Consider the following 24,388-nt stretch of genomic DNA (forward strand, 5'->3'; position numbering starts at 1 on the left):
AAAAGTCAGACCAAGAAAGACAGACAAGCCAGGTAAAGACAAGAAAACTCCCAAAGTGCAGCCGAGTGTGAGGCTGCTGAAAGTGCTGAGGTGAAACAGTGTGCTGATCCAGATGGGTGCATTCAAGGGACAAAAATACAGGTTTAACTGCACAGTAAAACTACAGTACAATTATATTCTGTAGATTTGAGGACAGATGATTTCATTGACAATTTTGGTGTAAATTAAAGTTTGTATCATTTTCCACCTCCAATGATTTTACATTTTTTGAAGGAAATAATTTGGACCAACAATACATAATTGTGTGGCGTTAACAAATAAGAAAGCAACATAGAATTACCACCTAAGAAAATAAGAGAGATCACATAGAAGGGCAGTGGCAACTTCAAAAACACAGCTTCCACTTCCACAATGGTGCTGAAATTGAGCATCAAGGGAATACCAATGCTTTAGAGCACAGGTTAAAAGAAGAAAAACCGTTACTGGGGCCTGGATAACATATTCTCCTGATGAATCACTGCCTTTCTGTTTGGTGTTTTATTTCACATGTGTTTACTGGCATTTGCACTATGTCTCTGTCATGAGATCAAGCTGTGCCTATGCTGGGGGAAGAGGGGGAGGCACACAAAACAAACTCAGAGGAGTACAATCAACAAGGAAGCTTGCCTCCTTCATGTTGCAGTGTGTCAACCAAGCACTTAAGAGCTAGCTGGAGTCAGTATCATCAGTTCACAACATTTGAGCTCCTAGTTTTCTTCTATATAAGGAAAATCAGAGAAATCAATAGAGAAAATCCTCTATATTTAAAAAATTGTTCTTTAGCATTACTCTATTCTTCACATATTACTGAAAGCCCACTGTTTATTGTGCATACGTAAGCAAGCTACCCTACACAAAATGGTTACCAACTGGAGAAACATCCTTCTCCCAAGCCATAGTCCTTCCCATTGCCTGCAACTGTGACACTGAACCAACAAAAGCCAGCAGTATTTCTCTTCTGGCCCCTCTACATTCCTTTCCCCCCCTGTTCCGAAGTACCAAAGGAATAGGTTTATACTGCATTCATTTAACAGCTGTACAAAGTTGTTGGGATTTTTTATTACGTACCTTTTGAACCACATTTCTAGCGAGATACATTCCCAACATAATAGTAAAATTAAATAAACAATATACACATATACTGGACAAAAACATTCATTACTATTGTGCTTAGTGCCAAATAGCTGTCCAACAAAGAAACAAAAAGTTGTTTGGCACTCAAGGCTGAAATTGTTGTGAAAACACGCACTGTTTATAAATTGTCACTGATGAACAAAAAAAATTTAAAGGAAATGCAGTCAAGTACCAGAAAGACAAGCCAATCATCACTTCCCTTCCCACCACACTCAGTAATCAACCAAAATCACCCCCAAGTCCCCAGTATGCCGGGCAGGAACAATGTAGCAGTGCAAGGTAAACTGAGCACTGCATGAACAAGTGATTTCAGAGAGTGCTCTCATAGCTCAACCCTCCGAAGTGACAGATTCATACACCTGAAAAAAGAAAAAGGCATGTGGATTTCTCAGCTTTGTTATTTATAAGGTGATATTTTAAACACTAGTAATGGTAGTGACATTTATCTTAAGCTTAAAAATACAAATCCCAGAAGATGTAAAGAAAAATTGTCTCAGTGATGGTAAAATACATTAGCAGATCTTCTGCCACAGAACAGGGCACTGCTAAAAAAAAAAAAAATATCACCTCACCTATCATGGAGAAGAGATATTTAATTCATGTCTGGTGAAAGAATGACATTTCCCCAAGTACAAATAAGACAGAATTGTATCCCAGAAAGTAAGCAAGAGCTCAGTTTCTGATCTTGTATATCTGGACCATTTTCAGTATCTTTCAAACCTGAAGCTGTATGCAACACACCCATACGGAAGCAAAATCTTTTTCAAAAGAAAAAATATCTTGCTGAAAAAAATATTGCATTTTTTTGATGTGCATTTTTTTGATTTTTTTTTATTAAGATGTGCTAAATGCTTTCTATAGTAGAACACAAAAAAGAGCTTCTACAAACTACTTTTAAGTTAGGGTGATGTCATCAGAAGATTCTCTGCAATACTTCAGAAGGCAAGGCACATTTAAAGAGCTATTGTTCAGTAAGGAATTAATTTTTTTAGTCTCTCTTCAAGCAGGTCAATTAGTCTGTAGTTCAACTTGGGAAGTACCTCAAGACTCTCTCTGTATAAATACACTAGATGCGAGGTGACCACCTGTAATGGATTGGCAATATGTGAAAAATAAGCGATGCCACAGGAAAGAAATTAATCCAGTCAGAAACAGAGGTGTTATTTATGACAGTAAAATAGGGCAAACTTCACTGTGTTCCTACAATGCAGAAAGCACACTTAGAAATGCCAGTACCCTGCCAAAGAGTGTACAAGCGTACTCCTTACTATCCCTGAAGGTTTGGTTTTGGCTTTTTTTTTTTTTTTTAAACATGATATGAATTTATTTGTGACAGTCATGCAGTTAGGTACTCAGTTCAGACCCCAGGGATCAGTCTGGGAGCTTACAAGATGGTTAACAAGTCACACATTACTCTCAAGACTTTTGCTTTCTCTGTCCCACTGTATAAGGGGGAGAAATTGCAAGATGCCTTACTGGGACTGCATTTGTGCCTGAAGCACCAGGCTTATTTTAGAGGTCCCTGTTACACTGGGAAGTCCACTAAAATTTCATCGTGTTATTGTGGCAATAGTTCTGGTTTTGCACATGCTCTGTACAAACCCAATTTAAATTTATACATTTCATATTTTAGTGTGTTTGGTTCCGAACAACCCTCAAAGTTCATATACTTTCTTTTTAGGAAAAAAAGTAAAATCCATCTCAATTCATTCTCAGTAATCATTGTGTTCCTTCCCCATTCCCATTACAGTGAACCTTTTGATTTCATCACTGAACTTAAGGCTACTACTTCTTTTAAAGGAATCAGTAGCAGTAATCAGTTTCCTAAATTCCGTATATAACACAACATCACACAAAATTATGTACTGACTCTCCCTACTTCACCTTCAAATGGGGGACCCCTGTGTCTTTCACAAAAGAAGCCCAACCCAACAGCACCCTCCCTCCACCAAATGCCATCCTGGGGAAGCTTCCACACGTAAGGATAACAAGGTTTCTATTTCCAAAAGTGGCCCTGCCTCTGGATGCCTACAAAACCATGCTGCAGAGTTTTCAGCTGACTTCCCAATATACAGATACACGTTACAGCAGCAGAAGCTGAACACCCGTCTGAAAGCCACAGCGCTCAAGCCTTCAGAGAAGCTTAAAAGGGCAGCAACCAAAAAAGCATCACAAATAACACAAGATACTACCATCATTCAACAGAACGAGTTGCACTTTCTCTGGTCTTCTACACGTTCCTGCTACATCAAAATCTTTCACCCACTCTTCAGAAACGAAACTCTGGTGCGATACTGGACTGAAGTGAAAGTGTCCAGACATTATTTTCAAAATCAAATTTTAAAATGGTGTTTTCTTTTGATGATACTTTATCTATTAATCCACTGCACAGCTGAAGTATTGCACACCTACAGCAGCTTACAGCTCTAATTAAAATGCAGTGGCCACTCAGGCAACTCACAAAACCAAAAGTATTAGAGCTCCAACACCTTCATGCGCCTAAAAAATGAAATTTCTTCTTTTATAGGCTCATTGAATTCTGTCTCTTTTGCTTTCCTCTCTGAGGTGTCTGTGTACCTAAACAAAGTCAGGTTTCCAGCAGCAACAAACACAGCCTCTAAAAAAAAAAAAAAACCCCAACTATTAACAATTTCAAGCCATATTAATGCAAATACTATAATGCCCCAAATCACAGAAGCCACTTGTTTTGGCAAGAGCAGCCTAGTTACAACATTTGAGTTGATCGGTTCAGAATTTAATCACTGGATACAGGCTGCTGCATTTATTACAAACTGGACTGCTAGCAACTGACAGGCTACAGCTACACGCACACAAGAAGGAAAAAAAAAATTAATGGAATGAAATAGAGATTAAGTAAATGATTTTTATGCACCTGGTGATAAGCAAACATCTTTATTGCAAAACAAAGACAAGCTATGAAAAATTACAAAATTATCTTTTAATCACCAGTGAGCTTTCTACAGTCTCCTATTTGAACAGGGTAATAGTTATTATGTAGATCCCTAAGCAACTGCCTCATGGGGAAGTTACATCACCAGTATGGGAAGGAATCACCCCCTCCTCCCTGCTCCCTGGAAAGGAGCTTGGCGCCTTCAGACAGACTGAAATGTAAAATCCTACAGCTTCACCCAGCTGATCCCATCCACTGGAACACATCTACAAGTGCCCAGGGATGGCAGGAACCACAGGAGAGAAATGTGCCCTTTCAGCATTTCATGCACTGATGAGCCTTGTAACAGATAAACATACCCTACAGCAGCTCAACTGACATGTTATAACAAAGAGGAAACGCAAGACTTAAAAAATTTCATCAGATTACTATTTATTCCCCTTTTCAGGGGCAGAGCACTGTGTGAATAAATCAACACACAAATGTCTCAGACTGCATTAACTAAAACCCAAGCTTTGCAGAACAGATTTTATCAGAGCTAAAAATCTTTCAAAAATTTAAAAAGCCACAGGCCCGCATGTTCAAATTCCCAGACTGGCAATTCAGAAGTAGCTCATAGAGCAACAATTCCGGGTTTAAGCACGAGACCTTTTTGAAGAAGGGAACATATCACCTCTTCCTCCGACACAATGAATGCTGAGTGCCATTTCGGTTCCCACTCACGCACAGGGCAAGCGGCACCACAGCCCGCAGGCCCCCAGACCTGCGAGTCCTGCTCGTGGGCCACACTGGGCACTTGCAGAGGCTCCTGTGAGCCCTGCCAAGGTACCTCGGGCACTGGTGGTATTCAGCCAACAGCATTAGCAGCTCTTCCTCATGCAAGGTTGAGCCAGACTGTTGGATGGATTTTGAAGGACAAATTTCTTCAACTTTCTCACTTCCCAGAAAGAAAACCTTTCTGGTTTTTCCCCTGAACCACAGCACTGCAGGACTAAGACTCAAAACATCTCCAACAGCAATTTGGAGATTATAAAAGTCTTCTCAACTTGGCACCACACTGGCCGCATTATGCTAAGGATAAACCGCCTCAGCACAGCAGCACACTGGCATCGTGAACGGCTGGCTGACGGGGAGGGGGAAGGCCGGACACCACACACCTGCTCACCCCCCTTCACCTTCCTGCACTAGGAGCTGCCCAAGGCAGCTCCCACGGCCAGCGTGCCCAAGGAGCTGGCCGGGCACGAGGCCTGCTGCCAGCAGCCAGGGGAGGCCGGGAGCAGGCAGACAGGCAGCTGCGGCCCCCCTCACCTGCCCGACCCACACCTGAGCACCACCTGAGGAAGGCTGACAGGGCCCCCTGCCACAGCTGCTCACGAGGACGGCAGCCAAGGTCTCCAGGGGGAGCGAGCACAGGCCGACACCTGCTACAGCATGACGTTACAGAGGGCACAGGCTCCCCGCCGCATCTGCCGAAAGCCTTGAGGTACTGCTATATTTAAAGAAATGTTAGGAAAGCTATTTGATTGAAATATTACTGTAAACAGAGAGGAAAACGAAGCTTAACACACACTCTTGTGAGCAAAAACCCAAGGGTAAAAATGCCCTGCGCTTAGCACTGTCACTAAATGACTGTGTAATTTAATTTCCCAGAAAGCCATTAGCTTTCACAAAAGGAAAATGAAGAGCAGATGAGAGCAATTCTTTGGTGTGAGTGGAATTTATTTAGTGTAATACCTGGGGAAAAAGAAAAAGATAAATCTGAAACTGTACTAACAGATCCGAAACACTGCAACTCCAGAAAGCTCCAGCCTGCAGATGCGTGGCTCTGTGCCAGCAGTAACCAGCACATCAAGGCCAAGGATTTACAGGTACGACTGCAAGAGCCTGCCTCTGCCCAACATGCCACAGCCAAGACAGCCAGATGCAGGATCACCCCAGAACAAAAGGATTACTAGCATTTAAAAAATAATATTTTTTTTAAAAAGGAAGAATACATCACAGAAACTTAACTTCAAAATTATCACTCTGGGCTTGAGGTTTTCTTTATGAAACCCAAAATACTACAAAATCCACTTTAGGCTTCCAGCCAATCTATAATATCATCTAAAAATGTGTCAATCGAGCAATTAAGCAGAGTGACATGCCCCAGAAGGAAAACCAACATTCTTAGAAGGAAATTTAAATGTAAATCTTCATTTGCAAGATTCATTATGTGCAGTAACTTGGAAAAAAGGTAATTTCACAAAAAAAAACCCCAAACATAAGCTGATCTGAAGCAACAGAACACAAAGCTTTACTGGCACGAAACAACGGTACCTGTTACTGTGGGAAAGGTAGCCACAATGTATTAGACACATGACTTGGCACCTTGGTTATTTTTAGCTTTAATAATCAAAACAGTAAGGGATTTGTTACAATGTAAGCATCACACTGTTACAATGCATGATGCCAGTTACTATAAACTGAATTTCAAGAAACTTATCTGGCATGGGAAGGTTACAATCTATGGTTTGTGGTGGACCTGTGTCTCAGAGCAGAAGGCCAGGAGACCAGTAACCCTACATATACTGTAACCGTGGATGATCTTATACTTGTGCCTTTTTCTACTATGGAAAAATTTTTCTTAACTCTTAACCTACAATATTTGGCAGATAATTATGCACTACGTGAAGCTTATTAGTTATCTTTCTACAAGTTTCTTTCAACTTACTGCCCCGCTACAGTAAAATAAGATCAACTGAAGCACTTGCTGTACCTCTGTTTTGTTGTTTTCTTCTAACATTTTCTTCTTTCTTCCTAATGAATTATCTGAAGGATACAAAATATTCTGTCCCCACCATTCTCCAAGTTAATACCAAGGTAACTGTGTATAACTTATTTCAGATAAATCTTGCCATTAGGCATCACAACAGAAAATGGTTTCCAGAGACATGACTGTTTTATTCCATGTGTTAAATGAGTAACGACTACAGATGGAAATTCAAGAAAAATCTAACTGTTATTTTGGACAAATACAAGGTCTGCCAACTCAATACTTGCATCTGCCCTCTCCCTTCCTGAAAGGTATATTTAAAACAAGATTGCCAGCAAAAACTGTAATGGCATCATGCTTAGTATTTGCCATTTTGATAACTACTTACCCTTGCTTGCTCCCTACTATTGCCTTTACCATCATGAAGTCATTTGAAAATAAGCTCAATCTCTTTCATTCCAAAATTATTTGACTGAATAGCTACTGAGGAAGATAACTAGCAGTTTTCCTGAAGATCAGTTAGACTCTTAACTGAGACAGAATTCAAATGCATGCCACCTTTTCAAAACCACTATCAATACTGGAAAGCTTATAGAGGCTTCAGCTATTTGCCACATTGCTTCAAAAAATGCCCCTAATGTTCATGTTTGAAAAGATTTACCACTTAATCCAAGCCAAACAATAGATTTCACAACAAAAATTAGACATAGTAATTTCACTACTTTGAAAAAAGGACTGGCAGAAACACAACCATTCTTACCAACCTACACAATCAGGCAATCAAACCCATTAAGTGAACAGCAACTCTAAAATCAGAAGGCATCCCAATGCAGTTATCACTCATTTCTATGATTAATCCACAGAATTAATCTTCAGTTTCACAGTAACTCAAAAGACTACCTCTGAAAACTCACAGAATTTGGCTTCAACACATCAAGCACCTCTCCACTCCTGCTGCCCTTCATTCTACATGGCAGCTCCTACCCAGCACTTATTTACTAACCACCTGCTACAGTGGTACACCAGAGTTAAACACTAATAGAGAGTACAAGAAATGTGTATATATATATACACACAGAAATTAATTGCAAAACCCGTTGACAAACCACCCGAGTTCTTCAAGTGCATCAAGTACCACCAACATAAAGAAAGCAAATAAAAATGAAACTGCAAGGAACTGAAAAAAACCCCAAAATTTATTACTCTGCTTTCATTAGAGTATACTATATTTGGTTCTTTCATCCATTTATTTCAACCAGGAAAAGATTCAGGCTTACCCTTTATATTCACAGTATAAATAGAGTATAAGAAATTATATTTTGATTAACAAACTGAATCATTGATAGCTCTAATTACTATATCAGCTTCTAGTCGTTCCCTTGTAAATACTGGCTGATGTGTGTCTTGACTTCCCTGCACTGTCAGGTCCTCCCATGCTGGCCATAAGAAAATATCACAGCCATATCCAGTGCAAACAGGAAGTTAATTTGTCAGGAAGAGGAGCACAATCAGCACCTCACTAACACAGTAATAGAGGCAAGTGTTACAACATCAACAGATGACAGTAAATCAACTAGTAACTACAACCCTGCTGCTGGTCTACTAGAGACAGTTGAGTCAGTGAGGATGGGAAGATGTAAGTGACAAAATCCTCCACTCCCATACATTCACGGTTTCTGATTATGACAGTTCTCAGTTAGCTTTGTTGACAGGTCTTCAAACCCTGTCCCTAGCTCACGAACACCCAGAGCTCTAAAATTTAACCCAATTAAACTCTAAAACAACTAGTGAAAGAAATACTGAGAATATTAAGGAAGTATACATGAAAGAAAACTAGGAAGAATGATCTCTTTCTACTTAAAGGGACCAGTTTCAACATGGCAAGCTTATATCCAACCACGATCTTATCACTCACTCTTATTTTCTTTATGCTTTCTTATCATGTAAAAGATTGTGGAACTGTGTGCATGGAGAACAAAAGTTTTACCTTTATCCTTTCTACCTCTTGTGGAAAGACACACACACAAGAAATGAAGTCACCCACTTAAAATTTTTAAGATGGACCAACAAAAAAGCCTTCAACCTACATTCAAGAATGATCTGCTTGCTTTTTTCCTGGCAGGCAGAAGTGGAAAACCTCAGTAGAATAAAGTCCAGAAAACAGAACAGCAGAAGATACAATACCATGTGCTTGAAGGGTCTTAGCAAAAACTGACCGCTACTTGCAAGTGCAGAGTACTAAGAGGCAGCATAATTACAAAGGAAACAATCTCACATCCTTGTGAATAGTCTTCTACGATGTAATTAAAACAGAAAGTGTTGAATAAGCAAAGATAACAAAGTCTAAATGGAGCTACAATACCACCAATATATCTTAGCCTGATTTTCTACATATCTCTATGGATACGAACAGACTAAGCTGGTGCCAAGAGGATTCAGTGGTTTTACTTAAAATACAAGCAACGGCCCTTCTTTTTTTACACTAACAAATCAACAGGATAATTCTGGAATTCATTAGTGAAGAACACTAACCAATCCAACATAATAGCTTTACTTCCTCTGCAAAACACTTCAGAAAAATATCTAAATGAATATGGAAATGCATCTTTCTGTGGCAAATTGTTCATTATTGAATCATTATCAACTCTTGTTAGACAAAATTTCTCTCTTTTGCAATGTACAAGATCATTAAAATGTTTGAGAGCTCCATCATGAAAGACAGTAGCACTTTATAATCCGCTATCTCTTCAGGCAAATATGCTTACGGCTGAACATAATACACAAAATAACAACATCCCCTTGACACACAATTCTTCCTTTTAATGGTGCTCTTAAGTGTTGACAGGAATGGTGAAATATGTTGTTGCTCCTTTTTTTTTTTTAATAGTTTTTAACTATTTCAGTCATAAAAAAATGCTGTGAAAAGATGTGTTTCTTAGACCTTCAGTGTGGAACACCCAGACACTCCATCACTCTTATTAGCCTAGTGAGATATTGCATATAAGCTCATCAAGCTCTTGTTCTTAGCCTCCACCTCCTTTTAACCTCAGAAGGTAACAGAATAATCAATCAATGCATTAAATGTCATCTATATTAACTAATAAAATGGATGTTTGCAATGTTTATGGGAATGTGTCCACAATTTAATATTAACCAATTGTGTAACATTAAGTTTTTTGAAAAAAATAAGAAAGCTCATTTTTCTTGTCAATAATAGACAAAACCCCATAAGTACAGATAGTGGTACTGCATGGAAAACTACTACTCAAAAGATTTCACATAGCTTTTATCATTCCTCTCTCGAAACTTCGATCATTAAGATATGCTGCAAAAACTCATACTGTGAAAGCAGGATGTAGCTTTGCATATCGTACAACTTAAGTAAAACGAATAGAATACTGTTATGACAAGTGAAAATTCACGAGTGGAATACTTTTTAAAGCATACTATTAGAGCTTCAAGGGGTACATTTCTTAGAAATACATACTGAAAGCTTTTGCATTCTTTGCTGAATATAGAAGGAAATAAATTTCTATTGCTACAACAAAATAAAATCCCTAAGAACCATTAGCCATAAAGCATTACAAGACTATTTCCATTCACAGCTGCTTTGGGTGACTGACACATACACATCTTTCAAGTCATTAAATCTCTCTACATAACCATCTCAATGAAGGCTTCTTCTCAAATCTCTATTAATGTATTAATTGCATTATGTCTAATGGAATCACCTAAGCCATGTCTTCAATAAAACAGAAAAAAAATAAGAAAATAGATTTGCACCAATTATTTCAATTTTTGAAGGCATATGCTATTTAGAAATTGGACTGCTCAAAATACATGAGCAAGTAGTTCGCTCACGCACAAGGTAATACATACTTTTTAAAAATGAACATAGCTATATATCTTAGTAAACTAAAATCCGTATTAGCTACAAAGCCTAGTGCCATTCCATACGTGCTGCTAATCAAAATACTAGAAAAGGAATTGAGGTGGCTTGCATTTTTAGTCTCCTGTATTTAAAAAAAGACAACATATTTGAAACCACATCGGGGGAAAGCTCTACTCTTCTCTTTCAAAATAACAAAGGGAAACTATGTTTCTGCTTTACCGTCTTCAGCTATTGGTATCACTGACCAATTGACATGTGCTCTCTCTATGCAAAGAGTACAGAGACAGACATCTAAACTTACTTTCAAGTTCATATACAAAGGTTTAAACAAAATTCTGTTTGTAGCCATAGCTGTGCTCTGCCTGCCTTAATTTCAAAGAAAATTGAAGTCGTAAACAAAGACTGAGCGAAGTAGAAAGATTTCCAAAAGAAATTGCAGACCACCAGGATTTGGATTTAGGTAATCCACTTAGATTACCATGGCTATGTCTTAAAAGGACAATACTGAGATCACAAAATAGGTCATGTCTACAAGACACAGTACGTATAAGTGAAACAATGTCAAATGTACTAATCCAGAACAAACATTCAGAGTCATCCCTAAGTTTAAGATACATTAAAATTTGTCCAAAGGCCACATATTGCAAAACAAAAAATATTTTGAAATTAACATTTTCATGTTCCAACTGCAATAGGAAGTGGAAGAGTTTCAAACAATGTGATCCATACATTAACAGGTTTCAGGTAACCTTAAAGCGCAGGCAGTGAAGACAAAGCTTTTAATACCAAAGCCTACAGTATAATACACATGTTGCTCAGTTGTTTTCCCAGTTTCAAAAACAAACAAAATGTTGGACAACCACAGGCCTGGAGGCAGTAACAACATTTGCCTAGCAAAACTGGAGTTTGCATCTATTTCTTTAAAGCAGCAATTTTTCTAATATAACAAATATCAAAGAAATCAGAAAAACCAAAGTAAGAGGCAAACCCTCAAAACATTAACGGAAGCCTAAAGCAAATTGGTATGTAGTTTATGAATCCATACCATTAGAAAAAACTTTATTTTCTTTAAAAATGCACAAATTAAAAATTGCTATAGATGTCTTCACAGCGCAAGTTAAGTAAAATTCAGCTTTAAAACAGTTTATCATAGATTTTACAAAAGCAACGTAAAAATCAAATTTTACTTTAGCTTTCTACATCAACTTGAGAAAATCTGAAGGTGGTTCCTTCTTCTTAGAAGTCATGGACAATGGCCTTTATGAGGAATTTGCCCAACATGAAAAAATTTCAATAGGAAAGTCAGTGTTGCTATGAGAAACAGAGCAACTTCCAGATGCTTGACATGTCAGGCCTAGACAAGGGAATGAAAAATGTCTCTTTCTGACCAAAGAGGCTTTGAGAAGATACTCGTAAAGAATTACCTACTTACCCATCAGATTTGAGTTCATGAAAGGTGTCGGGGACAATCCTTCATGGGGCCCTAATCGACTGTCATTCAAGTGATCACTGTAATGAGGACTGTCTGCAAAACCCTAGAGAAAAAAAGACCAGAGTATTAAACAGATTATTTGGCAGCCCTGCTAATTGAGTGTAATGACACTTTCCTAATTGAATGTGCAGAGTCACAATTGGTCATTAATCACAAAAGTTGGCTTTTGGGTTTATCTCACAGAAATTACTCCCTGTCCACATTTTACTTTACCCCCTCTTTTCTTTCTCCCCCATCAAAAAACCCACACAATTTCTTAATAAGTTGTGTCCTCATGGACAATATTTCTAAAATTTGAATAAACACTGAGATATTTTGATATGTGAATCCTCTTAGTGTTAAGTCGCTAACCAGAGAGCAAAATAAGTCTGAAGAATTCACAACTGATTTTTTCCCCCTTAAAGTAACTGCTTGCATTAATAAAACACCATAGTAAAAAGGTCAGGAAGAGTCACTGACAGTAGGAGAAAATGTTAGTGCAAATGAGAAGAAACTCCATTTCCCCTCGCAGCCTGCTATTAACGTTAGAGATTAATAGGCACTCTGATGCTATCGCATTACTAAACAGCACAGCTCACTGACAAAAGGTTTACTTCCAAATAGAGACCCAACAAACCACTTGCTCACCCGACTTGCAAACAAGCACTCAAACTGAAATACTGTTTTGCACTTTTCTAGCAGTAGTAGAGCCAACTTGAACAGGCTTGGAGTGACCCTAACACAGCCAGGAAAACAGGCTTACTGAATGCCTACACCAAAGGTAAAGAGACAGAAGACACAGAAGCCCTAGGATGCACATTATTTTACCAACCCAATTACTTAGAACTCTTGTACATTGCAAAAGGTTTTCAGCTTTTCCACAAAAAGGTGTGATTATGGTATTTGCCATTCAAGCTGATCAGATGTGCACCAAATGACTTATCCTGTACCAAAACATGACAGACCTGGCACTCAAAACTGAACCCCATTGTAGCCGAAGATTTGAAAGATGCTTTGTAAACCTTAGCTTACAATTCCCACTTACTCACTTCCCTAAGTCTGGTAGAGAGAATCCTAAAGCTCAGGCCTAATTAATGGAGGGGAGGAATTGTTCACAGCTACCAGAACCCATCCCAAGTGCCTTGGGACTATAAAATCATCAATCACTGAACATTTATCATTTTTGCAGACCGCAGGCTCACATGCAAGACAACATTAATGGGGCTGAAACAGGCCTCACTATCTTTGCAGGCGTGCTGTCACTTCTACCAAAGGGCTAGTAACTGAGGGCTAAATAACTGTCAAATCAGTCCCTCTGCTTATGGATGCATGTCACAACTCTTGCTGCTATTCTGCCTTAAAAGTAATCTTCTGGGAGTCCCAGCTCCCAGATGAATCTTTGGCTGACTTTATCTCCTTCAGAATCAGCGATACACATGTGATAGGCATTCAGAAACAATCTCGGTGACATTTACAACTTGGTTATGGCCACAAGGGTGTCCTCTGGTAACCATGACCTAGCCCCGTCTGTCAGATAGCAGCGTGTAGCAGCAGCTGCTGAGGAAATGGAGTGGCTCCTAGCTAAGGTCACCACATGTGGTTTATTTTTATGCTGAAATGAAACAAAAAAGAAATTAAATCTGCTGAATAAAGACACAACAATTTGCAAATAGAGGATACAAAAAAAAAAAAGGTCCTAGGTAGGTAGCTTCCTATTTGGCTCTCTGCTTGCCCTTGTTGTTGTGGGTTTTTTTAAACATTTCTCCCCTAAGAGAACACTTCAACTACATTTTATTTTTAAAATGAAGAAACTAAGAATGACACTATCAGTGATAAAAGAGAATCCACACCCTAGACATTCAAAAAGTAATGCCTGGAGAAACTCCAGAAACTGAAATACTCAAGAGATCTTTATTTACAAAGCAAACAATAAAGCTACTGAAAACATGACAGGAGTAAGACTCACTTCATACAATTACAAGTCATGCAACACAATCCACCTCATTCACAGGACTAATAATGCTCCTCTCCAAGTTAATATTGCATATTCCTGCCCAGAATAGAAGAACTGGAGAACTGGCTGGGTAGTAATGATCTCCTAGCTACTGTCCAAATTTGTTCAAATCAAGCTTTACCTTCTTTTCTTACCATAGACCCTCCCCATTTCTCAGATGACAATTGCCCCCAACTGCCACAGCATCAGGTTTATTCCTACACCACTGGACAAAACGATCTATTGGAAAAATGCTCCAAGTCATCCTTCACAAGACTAAAGCCACAGAAAACAGAACGTTTACTAGACAGGGGGAAAGAAGAAATACAATTGTTTTTTCAGTACTTGAATTCAACTCCTAATTAAAACCATGGCAGGCATTTCATTGGTTGTCATGCATTGCAGAACTGACACTTGTATGAAGTGTAACCTCTCAGCCTTAATCTACAGTGGACCTACATAAAGAGGTCTTAACATGGCCACTATCCTTGGCACCAGTTATGCAGCATCTTCGTAATGAGTTATGGATTATCAGCTCAAGCAGCAGAGTTTTGTTTGGGATTAGAAACCCTGGGCTGATTCCCACATATAACTCACCCACACTAAATGAATGCAAAATAACCATGAACACATGCAGTTTTGATTTAACCAACTTCTGCACTTCACAAAGGCAAATTAAGCAAAATCTGAAGAGCTCTACGGACAATGATTTAAATTACAGAGTTATTTCAGAGCATTCTTCACATTTAAGCTGTACTCGAAATAAAATCGCATTCCTGATACCGTTCCTTGCTTTTACATCTGTATTGTTAACTTACATAATAAACAGCATCAAGTTCTACTGGGAAATGCTGTAATCAATTGTAGATTAAAACTTTAGAAGCTTCCAATAGCTTCTGAAAAGCTACCGGAAGCTTCTAGTTGTACAATCATGGCTTTAAAAAAAAAATATATATTTAACAAACATGAGAGTGCAGATTGACAACGTTTACTGCTCAAAGAACGCAGTTGAAAGCCTGGAAAAGTCTGTCTGCAGCACCAGTAAAAGACACCGGTTGATTAACAGTTACCTCCTACCTGTGTGAGGGGAATATGTACATTTCCGTCAGAGGCCCTTTTCAAATTGCTGTTTTAAGACAAAGCAGTAATAAGTACTGCCAAGTTCCATTCTTTCTTTCTGGGAACAGAAAGCAAGTGCAGTTCACAGCCATTCTGAAGATGACCCTCTGAAAGGGGACTCACTGGACAGTAGCTAGACTGCTGCAGGCTCCAAGCAGGGACAGGACATCATCAGTTAGGCATAAAGCTCTTCGCCCTCTTGGGAAGAACTATTCCACGATACATGCTCTGACCCAACTCTACAGGAACAGGCTGCTGATGTCATTCTCTGGACGACAGGCAGGCTTCTAAAGCCCTTTGGTAGATGACTACCTACTGTGACCTGTGCAGCAAGGCTGGCACAGAACACTCAGAAGTGGACACTCCATGCTGAGTACACATCCCATTGCTGCCACCTTTGCTCCCCAGCAAACGTACCGAGGGATCAGCATGCAGCACAGCACTCAGACTGAGTGTTTAACAAATAGCTGCAATAAGTCTGCAAAACAGGAGTTACTGGACAAATTTACTTTCTGTTCTGAGCACCCTGTTCTGAAGGGTCTGCAAATAGCTCAGGACACTCCTCTGTTTACAGAGAGAAAACTGGGTTTGAATATGATGAGATGCCATAGCTGTAAACTCAAAACGATCTTGTTTGTTCCAACCTCTTACACTGCTACTACACAAGCAAGCTTGAACCTTCCCAAAGAGAAGGAAAACTTATTCTGTATTGCTACAGCCCCAAGAACCTCTAATGGGGGCTAAGTGTTCCCTCACAGCATTTGGTAGTGTTACCACTGCTCGTTTTTCACAGGCCTCTCCCTGGATTTCAGTCTCACTCCATGTTTGACATCAGAAAGACAATCAGGTACGTCTACAAATAAAATCAAGCAGTATTGTTTACTAATAACCTTTCATGAGAGGCACCTGAGAGACTACTACTAATTAAAACTGCCATTGAACTGAGTACCCAAGGCATTCTCAACATTGAATGCTCTACCATTTTATCCACTTTTCAGGTATTTCATTGAGTGATGTTTTCTAAACATGTCAATAAATTAAGTTCATCAGTTGAAAAAAAAAACCCACACCAAAACAAAAACCAGAGTTGGAACAGTTTTCATTCCCACCTCTTCCAAGTAAGACACCCCAAGTAACTCTTAAAGCCTAAATCCCTTGGTATCTGGAAAATTTTCCATACACAAGTATGCTAACACAGCCACACCAATTAACCAAGACTATTCAGAAAAATGATAAATATTTGTATATAGGACACCTAAAAAATCATCTTACAGAACCTATTATTCTCAAAGGCCCAGGAGAGGAAATGGATAAACACAAAGCACACTCCATACTAGGCATGTTCACCCTACCAAACCATGAGGGCGGGCTTAACATGATGAGTCTGTGACACATCTCACAAAATAACATGGTAAATTAATCCCCAAAAACCCCATGACTTTCAACAACCATTGAAAATTCTGACATTTTGATATAAGTCATTCATAGAACTCACTTAAGAACAAGCCAAAAAGCCCCCCCAACTAATTGTTCCTACCCCTTTTCATTGCACTAGTTCCAGGGCTTCTGTAGGCTTCATCCTCTCCCTTTTATTTCCACTTGTAAAACACAAAACTACTGTCTCTTATTTCTTATTTTCTGAAGTCACACCAGGGTTTGTCCATGCATAAGCAAACCTGTACTCCTGACTCCACCTCCAGTTGGGGATATTTTGGTTTGGTTTCTAAATGAACACAACATCCTATTTACACTTCAGGGTAAAATTTAAAAAGCGAAGTAGACCCTGTAACTAGATGGCACAAGATTTTTCCATGCATTTACTGGATTCATGTAATAACTTCTTCCTGTAGAGTTAACTACTCCACAGCACTTTATTTTCTCAAGTCCACCAAACCAGAGAACACAGCCTTTTTTTCATGTTTCTCCTCCCTTATCCCCTAGCCCTCTCCTACACAAGCCCATGGGAACAGACCAAAATCAGACCCAGTTGTAGCTCATAACCAAGCTTCCAAACTAATAAGTGGGTATTTGCATTTTAGCAGCTTACAACATCGCTCAATTATCTCCTCTAAATTTAAGACATTAACATTCCACTAAAATGAATGGTTGACTTCACAGTTTGACATGGCTACAGACCAAAAGATTAGATTTAATGAATGCTGCTTCCGATTCCTTGAATTTTATAGTTTGGCTGACCTTAGCTAACAAATATTTATTGTTTTAAACTCAGGAATACTGAGGTCCTTTCCAAGCTAAATTTGGCTATGATCCTATGCATCAGGCAGGTCATCTAGATGACGAATGTGTAAGTAAATGACAGTGAATCTACCCCTGAAATCCACTTTATTTTGGATTATCTGCCTCTCCAAACTAATCTGAGAGTTCTAAAGACAAACAAGGGGCAAGAACAAATGGGGGTGGGGGGCATGCTGTTGACAAGTGGGGAGAAAAAGTGAGATGGATAGACAGTGAGAGACAGATGGACAGACGCAGAGACTGACTACACCCAGGACCACTGTGGTGAGTCACTGCCTGAAGATTAGACAAGAGGCTCTGGGCAAGAGCCACACCAAGGTGTCCTAGCTAATTTAAGAGATTACGGATTACACGATCATGCATGTTTCCAGAAATAACCAACCATTTTGTTTCAGAAAGAATATTTCCAGTCATTCCATTTAGGTATTTGTCAATGGCTACTAGAGAAAAGGCTACAGGGCCAAAGCCTGGCTGCGTCGATTGAACACACAAATCAGGAAGAACCTTGCAAAATTGAGGGTAAGCTAAAAATAAATCCACAGAAGAGTAGAGACAGGAGTCCCCTTCCTTTTTGCCTTGACCATCAGCTGCACTATATTCATTTATCTTAACTGAAAACGAAGAAACTTGACACTGATACAGGTCCCAGTAGAACACCATTTAAATCAGGAACAGTCTTGCAGCAAACTCTTAGTTGGTAACAGTATTGTTTCCAAATGGGGACCAAAATGGTTTTACGAAGTATTCATCTGAGGAGAACAGGGAAAGGCACAGCAAGACACCAAAACATATACCTTCCCAGGTATGCTTCCGAAAAAAAGTACTTAGGAAGCACCGAAAACCACATGACTGTATTTTAAGAATTTGTTATAATTTTTAAATTAGGTACTTCATATAAATAGAGTAATTTTAATTCTGAAAATACAGACCTTTCATCAACTCTACAAGAACAAAACAAGTCTGAAAACTTACTGTCAAGTTAGTTATATGCAGACTATTAGCTCGAATGCTGCAATTACAACTGTATTCGATCATATTTTTAAAGTCTATGGACCAGCAAAATGAGCACAGAAACTTTCTAAGAGAGAATGGAGAATTATGGGATAAGTTACTTTGTGGCTGAACAGAATTGATTAACGATATATAAACATCCTATGCCACAACAAAAAATCCAACCAACAGGCATTATGATCATAAACCGAAAGAAAAAGCAGCTTCCTCAATAACCAAATCTTTTCTAACACAGCCAGTAATAAATGCACCTGGCAACCTGCTTTTTCTCCACTGTAACAGTACCAACATCCTCCATAAGGAGAACACAGAGGGCTGTCACAGGTCAAACAGAAAACTACCTTAACTTCCTAAACAAGGAAAAAAGCTGGGCTGGGGAACAGAGCAGATGGAGGACAAAGGAAGACTCTCCACACTCCTTAGCCCATTTCCTCCATGTAAGTACCAGTTGCCTGCTACAGTGCAAAAGCCGGGAGACCAAGCTGAAGAACCTTCTGACATGCCAGGAGACAAACCTTTCTCCCCTCTGCAGGCTCCATGCATACCATGGCCCAGCCCGCAGAGAACAGGCAGTACTTCAACCCCGTCTCGCTCTGTCGTGCGAGAAACTTGGGTAATACGCAGTTAGCTGCTGGGGATCACCCAACTGCACCACAAACAAGGAGCTGTATGCTTTCTAGTTTTAATTCTGATTCCCTTTCACTATCAGCAAGTTTTAATCTTCCACTGCAATATCCTCAAGGCAAAAATGTAGCCTTGTATGTTACTTGGTCACCTGCCACATGGTGGGGGGAAGAACCAGAAATCACTGCCCCAGATCTCATGCATTACTGGGAAAAGTCAGGAGAGCTTGCACAAGGACCCTGCAAGCGTCACAGTAAATCACGTGCTTTGTAACAGAGCTCCCATTAGCCTATTTCCGCATATCAAGTTGAAACAGAAGACAACTATAGGTACAAGAATGGAATACAAGAACAACTGCAAACGTTTGTTTATTTATTTTCAACTTGGTAGAGCTTTGGAAGGGAACAGGAGACATAACACATTGAACAAGGAATCTATTTTAAAATAAATACCATTTTCTCCAGTTCTAAATCCATTTCCAGGAAGTTTATTTAGTAAACCAAGAATCTGATTTTAAACAGCTAAACCCAAGAGCCAATTACACCTCTAACACACTTGCGAGACAAATAGCAACATGATATGTAATGGGACAACTCCCTGGCCACATGGTAAACTAATTTCTAAACTGATTCTGAAGCTCTTTTCAATATGATAGGTAGTTGCAATAAAAACAAAACCAAAATAACCCACTACTCCAATATAGCTCATATGACAGATTTTTCTAGCTCTTATCAAAGCTGTAAACCAGGAAATTAAATACAAGAACAGCCTATGGACTAAAAGTAAAGGCTTAAAGACAATACTTACAATCCTAACTAAAGTACTCGGAAGGTAAATATTAAAAACTGCTTTGAGAAGTGCTGCCCATAAACCAAACCACAAAACAAGTGACATTTGCAGAAGGGCCCTGTACACTGAATATGGGATATTTAATTTGAGCTTTGATTTCACACTGATTCATCTGCTTACTTATGGAATACATAAGGAAAAGCAAATAACCAGCAGAACCACTAAACAACCTCCCTCCCCTGAAAAAAAAAAAAACCCAGAGGACAAAAAGGACACAAATACAACAGACTTGATAACACTTACTGTATATTTCTGTGCCCCTCTTGTCTTGTTTTGCTATTTAACAGCTTCCTTTCTTGTTAAGTACCTGAGATTAAGAGGTATAAGATACTATTTCAAAACCTGCTCTCTCATTACTATTTTTTGACTTCTTTGCAAATTAAAAATACTACTGATGGTAGGGAGGGGGGAAGCAAAGTTTGCTTATATAGTATTTCGGGTTCCAACTCGCGTCTGAGTATTTTACATACAATAGGGGGCATAACCTATTGGCAACCTCGTGACTGATGCTACAGAACGATCGAAATCTAGCAGCAATATCTCGAGCAGTTCAACTCTGGCTTCAGGTAGGTATATAGCAGAGTTACATAAATGAAAAGGAGGACAAACTTCATACTCAGTACTGTAGCTAGATTCTACATTAGATCAGGTCAAAATGTAAACTCAGAGCTTTTAGAGAAATATGCATGCTGGAAGACATTTAACACCCACAGTTTGGATTCTGGAAGAAAAATACCTCAGCTAATTTATGCAAAATTTTTAACGGTTAAAATTATTCTCTGTGTGTCTATCTAAAGAAGCTATCCAGCAAGGAAATGTCTAAGGAAAAATGTTTTCAGATTTACTTTGTCTGGAGACAGCAATCTAAAGAGATGAAAAACCTAAGTTGTTCCTTTTATTGAGAAGACATGTTACAACAAAATCAAAACTATGAAAGAAAACCTCACAGACCATTATTCGTCATGAAATAGAGGCAAACATTAACCACACTGCAATTAAAACTATGGAAGAAAACTCCTTAATTAAATGACAAGGTTTATCCCCAAAAAAGTGATTATACCAATTTGTTGCCAGGTTCTAAGTATAAATTACAACTCACAAATAATGCGGGAAAGCTAGAAAGTTCTGAAGCATCTCACAACAACAAGACAAAACTTCCAACCACTACAGGGCAATATGTTACTGTGCTGGAATCGCGCTACTTGGATCAAGGATCTCAGAATTTGCCTCAAAGAGCTCAGTAGGGCAAGGCTTTCAAAAATCAGCTTTACAGTCCTCTGCAACATACACTAAGAGCCAGCTACCCTCCTAATGCAAGGGATTACGAACACGTGCAAAAAGACATCTAGCTCTGTATCACTCAGAGAAGGGAGGGACTTGCTTACGTCTACCAGAAGGCATTCACTGCAAACCCACCACTGTTGCACACAGAGGATTGAAAACAAGATTGGAGAGTTGGAAGAAGAACAGGCACCACAAGAGCCGGGAAATTTTGACAGAGTATTGTAAATGGACTTGAGTGTAATCCCTGAAGAAAATGGGAGACAATCAGCACTTTGTAGAAGTAGACTTGATAATTACCATTCCTGATTTATTCCTCTAAAAAGTAACCCTGTGCTACACTTCTTGCTTTTTCCCCACAATAGCTTTCTTCTCAAATGATTCACTTCTCGAACCAAACATTTGGCCTAGGCAAAAAAGGTTTGGCACACAGGAGTCACTAATGTTGCCATTTATACCTTTTCACAAATTTAAGATCGCCACAGCCAGATCTAATACAAATACCCACTGCTCTTTCAGTATTAGAGCACAACATGATTAGGTAATGAAGAAACAAGGCTCATATAAGCTTTTCTAAAGCTAGTAGTGAAAAATTGAGAATAAAGTTTCTCAGCTTACCAAATTGAAAATTATTGAAATCAGAATATTTTTGCTTTTAGTAAGGTATTACCAGAGACTCTTAAAATAAATTACACTGCTGTGGGATATGAGAGAAGGATCCATCGTGAACTCATTATTGCTCAGAAGATTAATATACATAAACAAACATCCCTCCCCCAAGCACAGGAATATACGTCCAGTTGTCACAGAGAAAAGAAGTTACCAATACGTTTTCCCCACTTCCCCAACAAACTGCACCCCGACCAACGATCTTCAATCACATGAATAAATCAAAAAGAGCAGGTGAATAAAGACACAGTAAAGTTGACCAATAACAAAAAAGCATTTAAAAACCATCCCACTGAAACGTCAGTGCAGAGTTGCAATGTCAGTTCCCCATGAAATTGGCAATAAAACAGTAGATAAAATTTGGTGTAAAACAACAAAAAAGTAACACAACAAAAAATAACTCCATGTCATAACAACATGGTAAGTACTGTACAGTGCAAAAAGTAGTATCATTTTTCTACAGTTTTTGAAACATCACTTCAGAGCTCAGTGACAGACACAAAATACAACACTTAGTATCGAGTAAGAAAGGAACAGAGGATGAAAGTATCATGTCATGCAGAAATTGATGGTATACCCTCATCTTGATGAGTGCATGCAGCCATGGTCACCCTAAGTTATATAGGAGGGTCAGAAAGAGTCAAAGAAGGGCATCAAGAACTGACCACAGGTAAGGAGAAGTTACTTTACAAGCAGAGACCAAAGGATTGCAATTCTTCTACGTCTCTCCAACCAAAGTGACATGTAAAATAATGATGATGTAAAAATAAGGGATTATGAAGTACAGCAATGACCACTAACAATTACTATTCAGAACAGAGGAACCTGGTGGAAGTGAGTTAAATCACTGGTCAGCACACTTAAAAGAAAACGATCATTTTTGCCAGAAAACACTTGTAATTATTGCCAAAATCGTTATCAAAGTCAGAAAAAGTCAAAACTCAGACCAAGCCAACCAACAGCGACAGGAACAACATCCAAAAGGTCAGCTCTGTCCAGGAAATCTCTGAAGTCCCTAAGTGCTGGGCTTTGCCAAGAGAGCGCAACAGGAAAGCTGGCAAAGTATTTGCCCTGTATTTATACTCTGTCGTTAAGCATCATTGCTGCACACGATCAGACCAACTATACTGACCTGAATAAAGCTTAACAGGATTTGGGAAAGGAAGATCAAGTCTTCCACCATCTTTCTTAGTTAGCATTTAACAGGTATGCACTTCACTATCACCAAATTCCAATTCGACTTAACTGAAAATTGCTTATCTTCACCTGCCTTTGGAAATTCAAGCCAACACTGGGCCAAAAATTTCAATTCTTAAATAATTTGGTCACTATATTGTGACCTTTAAAGGAAAACCCCTGTAGTAGGCTGCATGCATATTTACCAGAAAAAACAAACACACAAGATTGAGTCAGTAAGTGGTACCTCTTGAGGTTTCAACTTTTCTATGTCCGTGGAGAGGTCTGAGCTTTTTCCATGAAGACTGCCATTTTCCTGTAAACAGGCAAGTAGTAAGAAAAATTAGGATAAGAATAACATTCTGTATTGAAATTAACGGAGAAGCATTGGATATAAGACAATTAGAAAATATTTCAAGTCTGTATGTTGATCACCACAAAGATTAACCTAGGAATGTAAAAGAGTAAGTGCATCATTTGCCCTGCCCCCTGGGAAACTGTGAGCTATATTCTTACGATACAGACCCACACACTCATTTTAGGTCTTCCTCAGTCCCCTGATCTGGCAGTGTACAAAGTAGTAGTCAATTTACCTTTATTCCCAACTCTGAGTCAGTAATGTAATGCATCTTATTAGTTGAAAGAGAACCAAAAAAATAAATGACCATACATCTTACTTAAAATTCATGTATGGAAACTTGATTTAAGCTGGTAAATGAAGTCCAGTGCTTTCGCAGTGATTTCAGTGCAGAACACAACTAACTTAACTCTTCTGCAGAATATGGCCATGGGATCAATTAATTTGTGCCTCTAAACCATAATCTACTCTAGAGAGAGAGAGTATATATTGCAAAGTTTGGTTTTTTTTTTTTCACCCAAAAACACAAGGAATAGAATTTTCCTTTAAAAGGAGTTCAGTCATCTTTAACAGAAAAGAGTTGTCATTTAAGTGACACTTAGAAAACCATTCGTTAGTGCTTCATTCAAAGCCTCTACAGAAAGCTGTTTTTCTCCCTTGCCATTATCATTTTTTTAAGGTGTATTGAAGGCCTGGGCAAAGATCTGCAGTCATCAGCCAAACCCTCAAAATTCCTTTGGATAGCCATTTCAAACCAATCATGCATAATATCTATTGTAATCCTGTGGGACAGGCCTGCCTTATTCCTCAGAGCATGAAGATGATATACTACATAAAGCCAAGGAGATGGACA

The 24,388-nt window shown here is 38.9% G+C and overlaps 1 protein-coding gene across 1 annotated transcript in view; it reads right to left on the reverse strand.

The window, feature by feature from the left end:
• LOC104515015 (transcription factor 12-like) overlaps positions 1–24,388 on the reverse strand; it is a gene marked incomplete at both ends in the record, with an annotated part of 113,893 nt that overhangs the window by 44,856 nt on the left and 44,649 nt on the right. The window contains one exon of the mRNA XM_010158842.1: positions 12,161–12,263. Within this exon, the coding sequence (XP_010157144.1) occupies positions 12,161–12,263 (103 nt within the window). The remainder of the gene's footprint in view (positions 1–12,160; positions 12,264–24,388) is intronic.

This window comes from Eurypyga helias, unplaced genomic scaffold (genome assembly GCF_000690775.1).
Source record: "Eurypyga helias isolate BGI_N326 unplaced genomic scaffold, ASM69077v1 scaffold14719, whole genome shotgun sequence".
Taxonomy (NCBI): Eukaryota; Metazoa; Chordata; class Aves; order Eurypygiformes; family Eurypygidae; genus Eurypyga; species Eurypyga helias.